General features: G+C 38.9%; 1 protein-coding gene across 3 annotated transcripts; it reads right to left on the bottom strand.

Annotated features, from left to right (window-relative positions):
- Nucleotides 1–561: 561 nt before the first annotated feature.
- On the bottom strand, nt 562–11,817 carry slc39a13 (solute carrier family 39 member 13). Of its 3 annotated transcripts, none has more exons than XM_004067124.4 (10): nt 11,487–11,817; nt 10,048–10,413; nt 8,680–8,787; nt 8,303–8,445; nt 5,405–5,515; nt 4,748–4,837; nt 2,875–2,925; nt 2,654–2,786; nt 2,445–2,544; nt 562–1,397 (listed from the first exon to the last, which is right to left on the bottom strand). In XM_004067124.4, the coding sequence occupies exons 2-10, from the start codon at nt 10,373–10,375 to the stop codon at nt 1,322–1,324; spliced, it is 1,140 nt and encodes a 379-aa protein (XP_004067172.1). In that variant the 5' UTR covers nt 10,376–10,413; nt 11,487–11,817; the 3' UTR covers nt 562–1,321. The 3 variants fall into 3 exon arrangements, with proteins under 3 accessions (XP_004067172.1, XP_078800532.1, XP_020569156.1); XM_078944406.1 differs by lacking the exon at nt 11,487–11,817 and adding an exon at nt 11,033–11,416; XM_020713497.3 differs by lacking the exon at nt 11,487–11,817 and adding an exon at nt 10,896–11,372.
- Between the last annotated feature and the right edge of the window lie 7,096 nt (nt 11,818–18,913).

Raw genomic sequence — 18,913 nt, 5'->3', positions numbered from 1 at the left:
CACAGCAGCACAAGTCGTAAAAACGTGAAGACTGAAAATATATAAAACCTCTGAGACCGTGGGGATGTTCAAGTCGTTAGGAACATCTTTTGGAGCAGACTCAAAATTTCTGAAAAAAAAAACGGTTGGGTTGATATTCTGGGATTGTGTTTTCACTTTACTAGTGAGCGCTCTACTACACTGTTAAGCAGCGGCTGCTTGTTGTTGGTGTGCCGTGACCAAAGAAAGCTCCCACAGACAATAAGCTGCTCAAGCGCTGATGACTAAGGAAGGCAACCCACGGCGGAGTCGTTATGGCAACAGAAGCATGCCAAGACTGTGGCAATGAGAGCAGCGTGAACCAGAGCCGATGCCCCCTCCCCCTTTCCTCCATATGACATTTTCTGCGAGCCCATCTCTATGTAGACGTGTTTGGGAGCGCTGAGGTGAGCGTAACAATTCTCCAACTCAGCATCTTTGCAAACGCTGATATGACGACATTACAAATCCACTGTGGCAGATGCAACGCTTTGCTTCCCAACTGCCACCCGTGACACCCCATGTGTAACAAAGAAACAAACATTTGTAAAATGTAGAGTTTTATTTCTTCAAAAAAAGTAACCATGAAAATCTCCTTGTGTCTAATCTATAATTATAAAATTGTCTGTCCCTTCTCTTCATATAGTTGTTAGCAAAAAAAGGAAAAAACAGAAAATGAAACAATAACAGATGTTAGAATGTTTTACAATCATTAATGAAAAATAATATATATTCAGCGCAGAAATGGGTTCAAAAGGTGGAAACTAATGTGTGAGCAAGACCAAAAACAGATAAAAACTGGAGTACTTTGGTGTGGCATCAACACTAATAATCTTTACTGAACTGAGCTTATTTCTAAATAAAAGAGGATTAAGGAAAATAAAATATAATCAATTTCAATAAATATGCAGCAGCTACATTAAAAGTGGAGGATGCAGAATTCCAACATTTCCAAGCTTTAGATTGGACTGCACTGTAAGAAGCAGGTTCTGGAGAAGGGTCAGTAAAACTGCAGAGAATATACTTGTACCTGTGTAAATAAATGTGCAAACATCACGATTGTCAGAAAGACATTTTGGTAACAAAGTTCAAACCTTGCTAAGGTCTCTTGTGATTTGCAGGTATGGCACACTTTAGAGTTCAACACAAACCTCCTGTTCATTATAAGAGATTTGGTTTCAGACAAGTCCTTAAAGTGCCACTCAGGGGGTGAAACATTTGTTGCACTGTGACATGGAAAACGCCATGGATGAGGAGCAATAAATATATACGGGCCCCGACTGTTTGTTCGTGCAGGAGTTGTTCAGTCAATGATAGCGGAGAGCAGAGCCATGACTGCTATGCCGCAGAAAATGAGAAGGATTTGTAGCAGGGAGTGCCTGAAAGACAAGACAAAAACACTTAGTTTACCAATTCTTTCTGGAAGAAGGAGATTGTGTGGTTTCCTGCACGACTGAAGTTTTAATGTAGTTAAACCTTAAGCCATAACTGCAATTGGATGATTTCATTTAGTACACACAACAAAATCAACCACTTTAAAGACCCACTTTGTTGAAAATCGTGTTTTTGGTGTTTCTAACATTCCTGTGGTAATTTTCTGATGATGGAGGACATGTATAAAGAAAATTAACCTCACAATTGCATTTTTTTCCAAATCATTGTGAACCAAAAAAAGAGCTCATTAGTGATGCAGAAAATACGAATGGCGGACCACAAGGTCCCTGTTCCAAGCTCCCAGCAACCGCTGCTCTGCAGAAACTATGTCTGAGAAAACAACACAGGCTGTTTGATTTTGCCTAAAAATGGCATAATCCTAACTATAAGACCACCATAGATCAAAAGATGATTGGAGTGGGTCTTTAAACTCTTTTTGGTTTTTGTTAGTAGGAAATTGGCTAGAAGCACTTTATGCAAAGATTGTTTTTTTGTTCTTGGGGTGCTCAAAGACAAAAGGCGCACTTGTGCCGGCCTCACTTCTTTTGACATTATCAGACTTTTTTGTTAGAGCCCTCAAATGTAGCTGATAATCTGTGCCTTGCTGGTTTTCTTTGTCTATTGGCTTGCTAGTACCAACTTCTAAGAACAAAAAAACATCCCAAAAAACCTACTTTTTAGGAGTTTCCTTTTGTTCCATCAAGCACAGCTATGATCCCCTTTACCGAAATAAAGGTAACTCTATAAACCACCCCCTCATAGAGAGCATTTATTAAACTATTTAAGAAAGTCTGACAATAACAGCCTCTTCCAACTCTACAGAACTGTATGTGGACTCTTGAAATGTTAAATCTGAAAAGTGATACAACTAGTAAGCCATGTTTTCAAAAAGATCCTATTGTGGCTGTGTGAAAAGAATTCTAGTCAACAATGATTTCAACACAAATATTAAAGCTAATCTACAATATTAGACCAAAATCTGGTTCACATACCTTAAACTAGACTCCTTTAGCAGGTCAGGCACTACATTTACCAAGGCTATGTAGAGGAAACCTCCAGCAGTGAAAGGCAGGATCCAGCTGCAGGCATTTTCTACATGTTGCAACAAGAAAAACATCAATTCCTCATTATTTTGGTGTCAACAGTGTTACAGGTTTACAACATTTTCAAGTTAGACTTTAGTTTTTTGTTTTTATCTCACCTGTCCCTTTAGGTGACTGAGCACACAGAGCAAAGCAAGCCCCCAACACGCCCACCAGGGCTGTAGACATCTGCATCCGTGCAGCACTCCAGCGATCAAACCCTGCCCTCAACAGAATAGCAAAGTCTCCTACCTGTGGGTTACAACAGTCACACATAAAATTCAACAAATGATGACTACAAGGTTTAGATTGACTAAAAGAAAATGAGCCACTTTCTCACTTCATGGGGGATTTCATGGAGCAGGATGGCAAAGGTGGTGAGGAATCCAACCTGCAAAGAATGCCATACTTCCATGAATGTTGTAAAGTTCACAGAGAGGGCACGTCTCTCTGTCTAAACAGCATTTAGTTACTTACACACAAAAAAATAAACAGCCCAACTTAGAGTAAGACAAGCTTATTCATAAAATATCAAAACTATATCATAACCACCTACTTGAGAAAAAAGTAGTAGCAATTCAAATCAAGTTAAAAGTTGGTTTGTGACATAAAAAGCACAAAGATGCGTTAAGCAGAAAATTCAAAATTTAAAGTCTGTGTAGTGAAACATTCAATAAAGTCAGTAAAACGATGGCGTCTTTACTGAATAGGCTGATTCTTTTTCGGAAACCAGCCACCCCCTATTTCGTAACTTATAAGTTTAACTATTTCAATCACAAACTTGGAACCTGGAGTTTGATTTAGCAGATCAACGGTTTCTCGTAAACTTGATGCAGCAAAATGCAGCAAATAAAAGAGGCAACGAGTAAACACAAAATACTGGCAAAATGTTTGAGACATCTCTTTAACTTCCTCTCTGGCGCGTTGGTCCACAGCTCCTGCTGCTTGCCTTATGTCTCTCCAGCTGGACTCTCAACCCACAGCTTCAAACATACAATAACCTACTGAAGCAGCACTAATTCACCAGGTTTCACATGCTCTATTTTAAACTAAGCCTAATAGAATAAAGCACGTAGAAATATGACCCGTTATAGGCTCACGAAAAGAGGGTTCACGCCGCAAATAAAACATTATGGACATGAGGGGGAGAGGAACTAAAATAAATGCAGTTTTACCAACATTTATAAAGGAACGTTGTGCAAAAGTGTGTTTTCATGTTTATGCTTTGCTCCTTTTTAACCTAGATGATACTAGTTACATTTGCAACCCTATTTAAGGTGGCATTTTGAAATCCTTTCATTTCTTTTAACTACAACTCATCCAGTTTTGCAGCTTTCCCTCATGAAAGAAAGACTTTTCAGTAAATGAAGTACAGTAAACCCTTGTTTATCACGGGGGTTACGTTCCAAAAAGAACCCATGATAGGCAAAATCTGTGAAGTAGAAACCTTTAATTTTTTTACAATTATTATACAATTAAATACTCTATTATACATTGAAAAGAAAGAACAAACCATTTAACGGGCTCAAGTATTTGTTTGCCAAATCAAAGTACTTTAAAAACGTTTTTTTTCAACAAATAACTTCTGTACTGTACTGTCAAATAATAATTTAAATCATAAATGTGAACAGAAGGCTTCAAATCGCGGAGATTAGCCCCGCCCACCGCGACCCAAGTACTGAAAATGTAAAATGATTATGAAAAAAATAGAAAGTACATTGGGACAAATAGTGACTCAGGTGTATTTCACTGCTCTTCAGACTGAGCCGCTGCATCCTGACTCCCCTCTGCAGTGTTTTCTTCTTTTGAAGCCCGCGGTGCAGCTGTGTTTGTTCGGGAGAAGAACATAGTCATAGGCAGTTGTTGTCGCTCTTTTTCTATGGGTTTTAGAGAAACTCGAAATTGCTAGAGAATTTACATGTACGTAACGTAAATTTGGCAAGCTGTTTTACGAACGTGTACATATTAAACTGCAACGTTATTGACGCACAGGAAGAGAAGAAGCAGAGTGACTTTTTAGCCAATCAGAATGCAGAACACAATGCACAATGCAAATCCGTGAAGTAGCGAAACCGTGAAAAGTAAACCGCGTTATAGCGAGGGATCACTGTATTTAATTGATCAAACATCCAGGTCTGCTCGGTTTAGAGCTGGAAACTGAGAGCAGAAATTTAGAGTGTTATTTTACTGCCAAGGTCACGGCGGCCCCTTACCTTTTTGCTCACCAAAAAACTGCCGGCTACTGCCAAACCGTGAGTGAAGTTATCGATGCAGTTGGCCAGTAAATTCAGGTATCCGCTCGTCTGTGTCACACACATGAAACAAAAAGGAACAATAAAAACAAACCCCAATAAAAAAAAGAGCTATGATTAAACCCAAAAATATTGCAATGTCAGGACATTGGAAAACCAAAAAGTACAGCTCTGAGCAGTCATTATAAATGTGAAGGAAGCATTCCTAAGCTAACATTTCAATACAACAGCTTCACAATGTCTGACAAGGTAACTTTGCATGTTGCTGTAAAATAATAAAATCTTACCAGTTAAAGGGCCTGTACCGTGCAAAATCCCATTTTTTTAGTTTTTAAGTGTATTATAAAGGTTATTCCTACATTCCAAAGTGGTGTTTTGATCCATTCACACCCAGCAATAGGCGGTGCCTCAGAGATCGAGTCGTTCTACTGCAAAAATCACTAATATTTCATTTAAAAAAATTGTTCTTTTGTGTGCCAAAGGTATATTTTATCATATACATGTATATTGTTAACTATAAAAGGCTTAAGAATAGCATGGTGTAGGCCCTTTCAACAAAAAGCCGTCTATTTAAGTGGTTTTTTGAACAGTTGCATGTATTTTTCCTGTCTTCATCACCTTGATTTTCTGTGGTTGGTCTTGTTGCTTTGAAGCTGTCCAGGATTCTGCTTTATGTCCGTTTGTGACGGAGCCTCTTGCTTTTCCGTTTAAAGTTGTACTCGTCTGTGTCTGTCAAAAAAGAAATTAAAAAAAATGTTGTTCAGCTGCACCAATTTTCTTTTCTTCCAGTTGTCATTGTTTTACAAATAAATTCAAATGCGTTTCACAGATATTAAGGAAGGGACAATACAGGGAGTTTTACTGGAGCCAGCTTAGTTCACCAGATCACTACTAGAGGACTGGTTACGCAGTGTCAAACAGCCCAATTCACAGCCTGGTTTAACCTTTTGTTACTTTTAATATCCATGACAACTATTTTGGGGGGCAATTTCTTCAAGTCTCGTCATTGTATATATCAGAGTTAAACCTGCACTTAGAACAGAGACAAACAGGGAATCCTCATCTCTACAACAGCCTTCCTAACTGAAATCCAAACACTAGTTTTTCCCACCTTTTTGCACATTTTATAAAATGTTTTCGTCTCAACAAATCTGATCAAAATGGCACCATGTAGCTGAAACACTGACTGCAGCTACTACAAACCACCGAGGATCATTGAGAACAGGCTAATCTAAAACCAGTGTACTGCTGCTTCTACTGCAGACCAGTATGGTCTCGTTTAAAGTGTCAAAACATTGTTGTAATACATTTAAAAAGGATTTATTATTTAATGATTTATTACATTACACCAAGCTTAGTGTAGACCAACTGAATGGGTTTTCTTCACTATTACTTGCTTATGGGCAAAAAGAAAAGTGGTTGTTTTGTCACACAAATCATAAATCAAACAAAAAACAAAAATGTGACCCAAAATTCAAGGTTTCAATTGGATGGTGAAGAAAGTGCCTTGTTGCATCTCTAATACATTCTGCCCACTTTAGCCACCGACCTCCATAGTACTGTCAGCAGTTTAATCTTCCCCCAAATGTCTGTCACAGTGTTTGTCCACTGGAAGAAGAACAGCTTTTCAGGCGTTCAATCTTTACACACAATGTAACTCGCTGTCAGTTGCACTTCTTCATTTACCAGATAGAAAATTAAAGCTTTATTTACACTAAGTCCAAACAAACAACACCATGGAATTCAAAGCGACTGATTATTCTGAGGCCTGAGCTTCTGTTTTCTGAGAATAGCCAACTTCCTTTTTCCATAAATCACAAACCACTAATGCTTCTATTGAAATTGACAATCAACATAAGTAAAAGGGAAATAACTCTCTTTCCTCCTGCTGTTACTGCCAAAGAACTGAAATGTGCCTCTGATTAAGGTTTGAAGAAACAATAAATCAAAGGAATTTTTAGCACCATCCATCTCCTCTAATTAACTCAAGTATATTTTGATTTAAAAAAATAAAAATAAAAAGACTTAAAATAGGGCTGCACGATATGAGGAAAACTTGCGACAACTAACTAACTTGTGATACCTGAACAAATAGCAAAACAACCAAAACCCTCATTTCCATTTCACTACAGCAGTTTAATTTAAGTTAGAGTTAACTGTAATCTACATAGCAGGTGAGCATCTAGCATAAAAGGGCTCCAACTGATTGGTCAGATGCTTAAAAGGATTTATTTGATTGGTCAAACACGTCAAGCTGCCATCAGATTGTTTTAGCACATTTCAGGGAACCATTTATCGCAATTTTCACAATATGTGTATTGCACATCTTGATATCGCGACAACAATAAATTTGCAATTTCTGGTGCAGGCCTAACTCAGAATACTTCAAGGAAGAAATGACACAAAGAGGCTGCACTGTCTCACTATACATCTCTTTCACAATCTAAAAAAAGAGCATATCATGCTGCTGTGTCTTGAGGCCAAATTCACCCAAAATGCATTATTTCTGTGGAAACACTTACAGCTTAACTCATTGCTTTGTTAAGATTCAATCCACTCTTCCTGTGCCTCAGAGTGAGAGCTAACTGTTCTTGTGTGGAGAATGAAATGGCTCAAGCATCTGCTTCATCCCAGCGCTAAAAATAGACCCAGGCAGAAGAGCTGAGCTGCGGATTCCAATCTTCTTCCTCAATGGAATTAGAGACGGAGCGGTGGATGAACCCTCCTTTGCAAACATACAGAAACCAAACACTCAAACACACCCAGATGTATTCCAAATATTTTTATTCATCTCCGATGCAGATTTGACCAGCCCCTTTCATTTTGGTGTTAATCAGGTACATTACATAAAGGGAGTTTTATCTCTTATTTTGTGGACCAGATTTATTTGTCATCATCCAAAACTAAAGCTCCAACGACTGCTCTACTTTTTTGACAAGATGCTACACGGAGTGCAATGTTTACACCACAGACAGAAGGGCAGTCTTTACTGTGTAACTTTAGAGGAACTGGGATACATTTATGCCATCAACACTAATTCAATCTACCCCCACACATTTGGTGTGGCCTTGTAAATATGATAAAGGGGCCTGTTGTTTTAATTTACCCGGGCAACCATGACCAAAATAAAACCCTGCTATGTCCTGAAAGGACTGACTGTACAGAATTGCCACTGTTTAAGCTCCTTCATTACTATGAAAACCTCTATAATCTAAGAAAGGTTTTTAAAACTCAAAATTCTAGGTTCTTTCACCTGCAGCCTAACTAACCAGTCATGAAACAAACAGAACTGTCATTTTTTTTTTTTATAAATATGTATATATTTTTTTAGGTGGAATAATTTTAAAAACTCTTGGGTGCATGGTAGGTCACCTCGTGCTGTAGTCATCAAAACACTGCTGACAGATATGCTGCCCAAGCATGGAGGCATCTGCACCTAACATACCAATGAAGGCTGCAACATGTGAGGGCGAGCAATGACATGAGAGAATGTCAGCTTCTGCTGGATGGACTTACATGCAGGTTGGAGTTCAGATCTGAATCTGATGTGTGATCCTCACTGCTACTTTGGTCTGGGAACATTTTCTCCAGCAGGAGGAAGGCCAGGAGACCGCTGATTACCCACAAGCCCTGGGACATGTAGTGGTTATGCTTACCAGCTATGGGGGGGGGGGGGAGAGATTTTGGAACACAACGGTTGGCATTACAAAAGTACACAACAGAGTTAGGTAAAACACTGTCCAGATCAGATTTCCAAGTCATCTCGCTCATTGTGCTCTTGAATAAAATGACCTCGTCTGTGATATCTGTGCAAGCAGACTGTCATTTAACACAGCTATCAAGTCACACATTTAAATAAAAGACGTCAAACGCAATAGGAACAGAGAACCCACCTGAGGAGCTGGAGAGCGCCCACACCTCAGGAAGAAGGTGAAGGAACACATCACCAAGGAGACCGCCAATAGCAAAGCTCAAGAGCTGCTTCAGTCTTTGGCACCCAGCTGGCGAAATACACAACAGAAGCAACAGCGTTCCAATTAAAGAACAATTAATAAAGAGCCATGGAGAGTGTGCTGTGAGCAATCATTTTAGCCTGAGAATAAGACACTTCCACTGCTTTACTTCATGTTGGTTTTCATTCGTCACTTCAATATGTCTGTCCCTGTTAACAGCAACACAGCTCACAGAAACAGGAGTCTAGAGAAATCCTCTTTTTAATGACTAACCTGAGGTCACGGCTACACTCAACAAGCCACAGACTAAACTACATCTGAAATGCCACGTTCCTGTGGGTGGGGCCCCTCCCAAGGTCCCAGAACCTCAGGATTCCCTACTCTATGAAGCTTTCACTGAAATGCAACAACAATGGGTGGGTGTAGCACACAGTGATGGTATAATCAAAATGACAAATACTCAAGTAGGCTCTTGTTACATAAAGTCTTGTTTGGGCTGATTATCTATAAAAAGTATTTGTTGATTCATTGTCCTTTTCAGACTTTATTTTGGCATATTATTTTATTTTATTAACTATACAAATTTTGTTTTTAATATAAGTCAAAGTGTGGAGTTAGGGGAAAGACTTATTCTCCAGACCTTTAGGATGTTAAACAGTAACAGCATATAAACATTAAAAAAAAAAAAAGTTAGATATTCATTTTATTCCAATGTAAGTCTACACGTTACTGTGGAAAGCAATCTTTGTACACTTGTGTTGCACTCAGGAAATTGACTTGGAAGTTAAATGTTAATCTTTTAAGGTGGCATTGGAAAAGTAGCATACCTTAAATTCCAGAATTACATAAAATTAAAACACAACAGGGTTTAATTCTGAACATTATAAATGTTGGCCAAACATCAGGATGAGACGTTGGAATGCATAAAAATTGTCGCATTCTGCAGACATGGACTAAAGTTTGCAGAAATTTCAAGAATATTCTGGAACATTAAATCCCTCTGCATTAATGAAAATGATTGTATAGCTTAACTTCTTTATCTGGCTTTGATGTTAGGATTATGCTCTTTGTTGAACAAATAAAGGAAACTTTTTAATGCTATTACAACACAACTGATTTATTTTCTGCATATGTCTGTAAAGTTTGTAATACGTTCCCACTAAAGAACATTTTGATTTTGATTAAAGTCTACACATTTCATGCAAATAAACAATTGAAATTACATTCAGACGTTGACATTTTAATGTTATTTTAAAAAAAGGACATTTTGGATAAAAAGCAATATTTACTTGTATTTCCCTCTCTTACCTTCCGTTTTAAGGGCTGCTCCAGCTTCAATGGGAATCACAAGCAGAGGGAATACCCCACTGAGGCCTACAGCGACAGAGCCCACCAGGGACAGGATCCAAACATGTGTGCGCTCGCTGGCTAAGAAGTCTGCTACTGCCTGGAAGCCTGGAAGGTCATCGGTCAGACTGGGGCCCGTGCCTGCAGCTGTGGCCGTTACTTGAGACATAGAGGTTTGTGTCATCTTCCGGCTGCTTGATGCACCCCTGGACGTCAGCATCAGCAGAGTAGCAGCGACAAACAGAGCACCCAAAGCCCAGCTGGGCTTGTAGCAACGTCCACCATTCATCCGTCCCACGGTCCAAAAATCTCTGGCCACCAGTAATCCTGCAAAAAAAAAACAAAAGTTTAGACAAACAAGGCGGACATCTCTTGCGGATGTGTCACATTCTTGCCTTAACTGTGGCAGATGTTTTTAGTCATTTTTAAGCTTCACTAAATCAAAGAAAAAAAGAATAGAAAAAAATTCAAGTAAATATCTAGCTTTCATGTATGAAATGTGTTGCTGATTGTGTTGCATAATGTTTAGTTGCACAAAATATTGTAATATTATTGTTTTTTTTATTTATGACATATCTGTGGAAATAGCAACCAGACAGATCAAACAAACCAAATGTAAGTAACTTTATTTTATTAAATATAGCATTATATGAGCTTCACATAATACACATTTAGACACTAAATACAATGAGATGATACTATGAGACAACATTTCACCACAAAGCCGTCAAACTTGAATCTTTCTGATAGTAAAACCCCTTTTTTCCAACACTAAACGCTAAAAATAAGACAAAAAAAAGACCCCATACATTCCCATTTGATGAAGACGCTGCACTTTTTCCACATGTGGAAAACTCCAGAAGATTCCTCCTGCCTCAGCTTCAGTCGACTCCCCCCCACATTTCCTTTAATGTCTGTTTAAAATAAAATTTAAAAAAATACCTACCCTAACTGAAACGTTACGTCTTGAAAATATGCACAGGAAAGAAAAGTGTGAGCAATTTTATTTAACACGAAAAGTACTTGTTGAGGCTCTACTTGTTGGCTAGCATGAAATTTGTACATATAGGGATAGACTCCTTTTTTATACTAGACAAAATAGACTACAACACGTACATAAAACGTATTTTTTTTTTTTAAATGAACTAAATCTACAGTTGGTTAAAGTTAGCTGGCAGGGCATTAGCTAGTGGAGGCGCAGTGGAACGCAGCCTGCTAAACAGATTTTAGCTCTGACCCGAACTGCTAATCGATGCTAGCGCCGTAGCGGCTAACGCGGCGTTGGCATCACTTTCAGAAACTTATTATTGCCGTTGTCAACGGACAAAAACCCGAAAACCCGTCCAGAGAGGGCAAACGGTTAAAGAGGAGACCGGAAGTGGCGTTCTGAGCCCCAGTACCTTGTGGTTTAGGCTGCTTGTGCACCAGTGTGTCCCTGCCATCCAGGCTGGCTTGGTGAAGACAGGAACGAAGCGCCGCTGAGCTGCTCCAGACTCCCAGCTGCTGCTGCTGCTGCTGCTGCGGCTGTGGGCTGACGGTCCCGCCGCGCGCAGGTTTCCCAAACAGCCACGTATCCCGATCCAGGAGGGAAAAGCATCAACACGAGGGGGGAGTCTCAAAATGAATTCCGCCCCTCAAAAAAAGAGAAGGAAAAGCAGGAAGTTTCTTTCTTTTTCAATCCAACTTGAGTGCTGCACATTAATACACTAAATGCAGTGAGTGAGTAACGGAAATGCCTCAAGGACTTGTGTTTAGAAAATTCTACTGGTGCATTTTTTTCTATTGTCAATTGAAAACACAAAACCATCATTTTAACAAACATGGCATTTAAACTATTTTGTTTTTATACAACTGTTGTGGAAATTAAACTACTGCTAGAGTCACACAAATAATATGTATTACAATAGTAGTGGGACTTATAGAAACCTAGGATATTTGATTTAATGTTTTAAGGTAGAAGTCAGAAAAAACCATTCAGACCATTGATTGTTAATGCGGGCCTTTTTCTCACTGACTAAATCCCAGTAGGTGCCGGCACATTTTGGACCCTAGTAGGGTTGCCCTTTATCACCGATTCTGTTCATAATCTTTAATATGGACAGAATTTCTAGATGCACCCAGGTGACAGAGGGGGTCTGGTTTGGGGACCACAGGCTGTCTTCTCTGCTCTTTGCAGATTTTGTTTTCCTGTTGGCTTCATTGAGCCAGGATGTCCAGCATACATTGGGGCGGTTTGTGGCTGAGTGTGAAGCAGCTGTCATGAGGGTCAGCACCATTAAATCTGAGGCCGTGGTTCGTTAATGGAGCAAGGTGATTTGTCCTCTCTGGGTGGGTGGAGTACTCCTACCCCAAGTGGAGGAGTTTAAGTATTTTGAGGTCTTGAGTAGCTTGGTCACTCGGAGAGAACTCAGAATAGAGCCTCTTCTCCTCCATGATTAGAGAAGCAAATCTCCGGATGCTTTCTGGACACCTCCCTAGGAAAGTTTTCCGGGCATGTCCCACTGGGCAGAGGCCCTAGGGAAGACCCAGGACACACCAGAGAGACTTTGTCTCTTTGCTGGCCTGGGACTGCTTTACAGTCCCCCCAGAGGAGCTGGAGGAAGTGGCTGGGGAAAAAGAAGGCTGGGCATCTTTGTTTAGACTGCTGCCCCAACGACTCGGTCCCGGATAAGTGTAAGAAGATGGATGGATGGATGGACGGACGGACGGACGGACGGACGGACTTTGATTACAAATATAACTGAACTGTTGCTTTTTTGGGCATGATTAAAAACAGATATATAAAGAGAACATTGCATTTACTTTTTTCAATGGGTTTTTACTTTTCACAAATATGCACAATTGACTTCCTTTTAAGTTATCACACCCTGTGCCACATAGGATCACCTCACTGCAGAAAATGTACCCTAATGACAATGATTAAACATTGCAGAACATTAGCATTTAATCTTTGCTGTTTTGCATAACACCTACGTACTGTATATACCATTCTAACTCTAAAGTAGAGGCTCCAAGAAATGTATTAATTCTGTGTCTAAGCATGCATAAAAAAGGAAAAGAACAGTGCTTTTTTAGCTCTCTTGTGCATTAACAACTCAGTTGTATGATTTACCTAAATGCCTAAGATTTACCCAAGCAGAAATGACTCTGGAATGTAACAGACTTTCTTACATTACTACTTCTAGCCTTTAGGATGGACAGTTGTGGTGCAGAGCTGTTTACTTCTGTGCAGAATCTCTGGTTATGATACAGTTCTAGGTGTTAGCCCTTGGAACATTCTGAAAAATAAAACCCTTCTACATCAATACAGCTGTTTATCATAATGGTAGGTAGTTCTGTGTGTTGAAAACAACTACATTTTACAAAAATACCTTTTGTGATGTTAGGGCAATATTCTCTGTTAAACCAAAAAAGAAAGGACGCAGAACCTCTTTGCTCCCAGTGACCTGGGGCCTCATTTATAAAACTTTGCGTAGGATTTGCGTCAGAAGTGGCGTACGGATGAAACATAGGACGTGCGTACGCACAGAAATATTCGGATTTATTAAACCGTGCGCACGCACATCCTACGCATCTTTCCCTTTATAAATCACAACCGATTCTAAATGCAGCGCAGCCTTTTGCGGCTACATGACACGCCCATAGTTGCCCATAAATAGTCCGTGAAACGCCCACAAATGAATATTCATGGCTTGCTAAATCATGGCAAACACAGAGAGGAAATCAAAAAAACGTAACTTCACTCAATGTGAAGTAGAAGTTATCGTTGGCGAGGTGGAAAAGAGGAGAAAACGTTGTTTGGAGGGCACAGTGTGGGCATTACTAATGCCAAAAAGGCACGTGAGCGGCAAACGGTGGCAGACGCCATAAATGCTGTAGCCTCACAACCATCCGAGGGGGGGGGGGGGACCGGAGCGCTAGATGCACCGGGTGACACGCGTGGTTCCTCCGAGTGCTCCTCTGTAACGCCGGGCCCAAAAGCCCGCAGAGGTCCAACAGGACGGCTGGAGGAAGTCAGAACCGGCTCATAAGCCACTCGTCCTCGTTTGCCAGCAAGTCTTGTTGCTGTCTAAAGATGCGTTCACTCCGAATTCTTCCATTTGCCACATCTTCTATTAAGAGCGCAAGATCAGCCATTGTGCGTCATTACGCATTGTGATGGGGCATTCTATTTCCATCCATTTAATTACATCTGACAAGCTACAGATGTCGGTAATAATCCATGTGGAAATGGGAAATTGTTCAGCGCAAATGTAATTTCTTGTTGCTTTTTGAATGGTTGAGACATACGTCATACACTGTTTTTTTCAAAAATAAAACTAACTAAAGGCATATGCATGAATACCATAATTCCATAGCTTATGAAGAAATGTTTTAATATGAAAAAAACTTTCCCCAGTGGACAATTAATACATCTGTCCGTCCGTCCGCACGCCCGCACCTATCTGCTCCGCCAGACGGACACACTGACGAGAATATCAGTTTTGTACATTATTTCGTTCTGTTAACTATATTATTTATGAGGATGAATTGCACAACATGCCAATATTGCAGAACATATTTCACTTTTCTTTCTGCAAATATGTGTTCATTTGAATTTCTGTTGTAATTTTCGTTTGATCTTTTTTGTTTGTTTCACTGCTGATCGATCAAATGGGTGTTCGTGTAGGCTGTCAATTTTGAGACTTGCTTTGTGAAGTTTTCATGTTATTTCTGAGAGGCAGTATTGTCATTTTCACTTTCACGTGTTTCTTCCATCTGCCGCCGTTTCTCATTTCACCCGTTTTTGTGCGTACGCCTGGGTCAGAGCTTGCGTGAAGGACCGCACATTTTCCCGTCAAGTTTGCTTTTTATAAATCTCAACTATTGCGTAGAGAGTGGCGTACGCCTTCTTTTGTGCGTACGCAACGTTTATAAATGAGGCCCCTGGTTTCCATCTTGTATGTGGCAATTCTGCTGCCATAGGTGTTTTAATGTGTGAATGGACAAAGGGAGTGTGATTTCAGCAGTGTTTTAACCTTAGTGTGAACGCAATATATAATAACACGCCATTTTAGAAATATTGACTATAGTCTCCATTATAGAGACTATGAATATTAAATAAAACATTTGACTGTTTTATTTATTTATTTTATTCCAAGCAGCAGTGTGTTGTTGTTCATGTACCAGATTTTCAGGCTGTATAGAAGTTCATCCAAAAACAATTGTCTTTATTTAGATGACCTTCTGGCCAGCTCCCTCCTGTTTGCCGTAAAGGGTCCATGGTCCATTATCAAAGAAGTTCTTTTCAAAGTCTTCTTTTAATAGGCTTCCTGACCACCAGGTGGTGCATGTGATGGGGATTTAACATGTTGGTTGTAGTCTGACATTTGACCTTGGCCCTAAAAATAAACCCTCCCAAACTAATGTAATTATTATACCCTTTAAAAAACATAATTTAGTTTAAATTTTGGATCAAAATTATGTAATTTGAAGGCTAAAAATGTTTAGCACACTTGCTCCCCCCACAACAGTATTAAGAAACTGAAGAAGTACGATGAAGGTGTCTTGATGTGCCTCATCTTTTGCTACCACTGTTTTACACATTTTAGGTGCAGAAAAAAGTTTAAGTTTTCTGCTTTTTTAAAAATAGACCAACGGACAATTGGTCTTAGCAGAATGTGATGTGAAGATAACAAAAAAAAAAAAAAATACACGATTAATATCCGCACTTAGTCATCTTTGTCTGACTTGAGCAATACATGCAGAAAGAAAGAGGAACTATGTTGTTTGGTGGGATTGTGGCCCAAAACCTTAAATGGCTAAATATGGGCAAACTCATGCGCTTTTTTGTTTGGGAAAAAAGCCTTTCAAAAAGTTAAAAGTCGAGTTTCGTCCATTAGACATGGACAACAGAACTGTGGAATTGTACATGTGTCGTTTAAAAATACAGATGCTGTGCTTTTCCGCCGTGACTAAGTTGTTTGTGTTGGTGCTTGCGTGTATTTTATCTCCATGTGCCTTGTGATTCATCCTCAGTTAAGAATACTCAGTCTGGTAGCTGAACCTCGTGTACTCCACAGTTAAATGAGGAATCGGGAATAAGAAGTGAGAGGGCTGGATGTCCCTTAACTCGGATGTCAAGCGACTGTTCTGTCATTGTGAAACACATGATGACCACTGAAACCTCTGGGAACCATAGTGCAGGAAACCTTGGCCCTAAATTTGAACAAACCACCCATAAAATAAAATTATTTTGAGAATATTTAACCTTTTTCTTCAAAATGTGCTAAATTTCCATATATCTATGTGCTCAAAAAGTCTTGTTAGTCAACAAATTTAACCCATCTTATGGGTCTTTTTCATGAGAAATTCCTCATCAAATGCTGGGAACGGTTTCACTTTTAAAGGTCCCCTCACATTCTTTAAAAAAAGCTATTTCCTTCCCAAAAATCTGACTGTGTGACCAACAAATATGATCTTTTGAATACATTTGCATCAACCCCCCCTTTTGCCTTTATAAGACAGAATAAACAAAAACAGAATGTACACAAATAAGTTCCCTTTTTCTTAACATTTTAACTATTGAAGTTGGATTCCATCTGTTTCAGATAAAATGAAACAAGGTATGTCAGCCTTGACAGCGTTTTTCAGAGGAAGAGTTTGTCACCTTCTTGTTTTAATAAGGAAGAAGAAGAAGAAGGAGAAGCCTTTTGGTACCAACCTAAATTGGTAGAATTAAGGAAGTTTTTAGTTCCCCTGCTAATACTGAGATATATAGAAAGCCTGCATTTTTCAACAACCTTTGGCAATTTACTTCCAGCAGTTCAACATCTCCCTTGTAGACACCTTTACAGCTACCCAATGGATATGTAGGGTGACGGTAAGAGCCGAGCACAATCTGTTCTTAGTGTGGGCGTTACTTAACTCTATACTGAAACAAATGCAGCAAATCTAGATAAAGTTTAAAGCTAATTTGTTAATTTTAAACAAGATTTTTGTTTAATTGCTATTATATTTACATATGGATTCACCTAATTTTTTACTTTGTCATCTATGTTTGTTAGCTCCAACATGTTTTGTTTTTGTTTATATTTTTTCAAATTTCTGTTATTTTGGTTTGGGATGATAGTGTGACCTTAAATAAATTAGAAGTATTTGAAGCAAAACCTGGCATCTCTATTGTTTTAGTTTTAACAGAACTCTTCAAATCTACTAAAAAAAGTATATTTTTTATCCTTGTAGAAATAATAAATTTAAAAAAAAAATCTCTTCTGTTCAAAAGTAGCCAAATGAAATTAAAATTGCTTGTTTATCCAAGAGTACACATTGGTCTTTTCTTTTGCTTAACCTTTTTTCTTTTTTTCCCCCAACTGACTCAAAAGAAATGGTGAGCTGAGCTAAAAGGATTACGAAACTTGGATACTACCACAGGAGTTACAGAGTGTGGACATCAACCTCCAATCATTTTGACCAAACTGATGTTCAGCAGAGGAGTGCAACACTTCCTGTTGCGACGTACCCTGTATCCTGTTTTCCACAGTCAGTGGTCATGCGTGTCATTCCCCTCTGCAGAGCAGTGCAAGGCGCAATCTTGTGATCTTGTGCTGTGAGCATAAACTGAAGGGAAACATGAAATGTTTGCTAAAAAAAAAAACACAAAGTAAAAAAACATTTAGTTTAATATAGTTTAGTTAAAAATGTGAGCAGGTGAGCACTTCACTGTTGCTTAACAACAAGGTTTTTGTAGCATTAAGTGAGGCACCACAGAGTTTGATAAGTGCATTTTCCGCACGGTATGAGTAATTTCTTAAATTAAATGCAAAGAAACAGTGAGTCTTGCACACAACATGTCCAGAACGTGACAACCCAAGTCGTGTGACAAGATTAAGAGGTGTCAATATAACAGTTTGTATAGTTGCACGGGTTTTCATCTGTAGAAGATAAGTATCACAGGACTGAAACTATGAAGTGCTAAGTTTCACCTTGTACCAAAACAGAATGCCTCTCTCAGTTAGAGATGCTGCAGGTCACAGGCAGGTTTTGCAGTTTCACTGTGTCAATAAAGATTTAAGTAATTAGTGAACACTAGAAGTTTTACTTAAGAAAAGATGTTCATTGACGTGTTAATTATTTTTTAAGGAGGGCCCAGTGGATGACAAGCAGTTTTCTGCTAAAGTCTCTTCAATGCCAAACGTAGTGCACTTGAAGTTTATTTGATTACTTGAGTATAAGTATAGCAGTTAAACTGTAGACCATGTAAGTGTAGTGTAAAGTATACTAACTCAATACCTTCTTCAGACTAAAGTGAAATATCTTACGTTTACAATAGAAAGTATATAAAAACTAAACTTCAAGTATACTGCTTAACTTTTAGTATAGACTAAGGTTGTGTCCGAATTCGTTCACTACACAGTACAGTGCAATACCTTCAGTGTGTTTGTCGTTTTTTGAGGTGTTCAAATCTACAATTTCAAAATCTAGTCCCTTAGAAACGTCCAAGAAGTTCCTGAGAAAAACCAGTGTGCATCGATGCTTACTAGATTGGCAAATATAGACATCAATGAATTTAATCAATACATTAAATCCAATATTTAGCTTTCTAGTGAGTAGGGAGGAAATTTAGACGTAGCCTGAGAATACTTGTAGGAACACTTAAATAGACTACATTTTTATTAAGACTCACTTAAACACTAGTCAAACAATGAGGGAATTTGTTACCACTTTATGGTAAATAAGTAGCATGAAAGAGCTTTGTTTTTGTGTCATTCATGAGAAATGAACATTATAATACACTTAAAAGCTCAAAATGGTAACTTTGCATGATATAGGCTCTTTAAAAACATTG

The sequence above is a fragment of the Oryzias latipes genome, chromosome 3, assembly GCF_053564925.1.
Source record: "Oryzias latipes strain Hd-rR chromosome 3, Olatipes_Hd-rR_3.1".
Taxonomy (NCBI): Eukaryota; Metazoa; Chordata; class Actinopteri; order Beloniformes; family Adrianichthyidae; genus Oryzias; species Oryzias latipes.
This window is presented reverse-complemented; position numbering and strand designations above follow the sequence as displayed.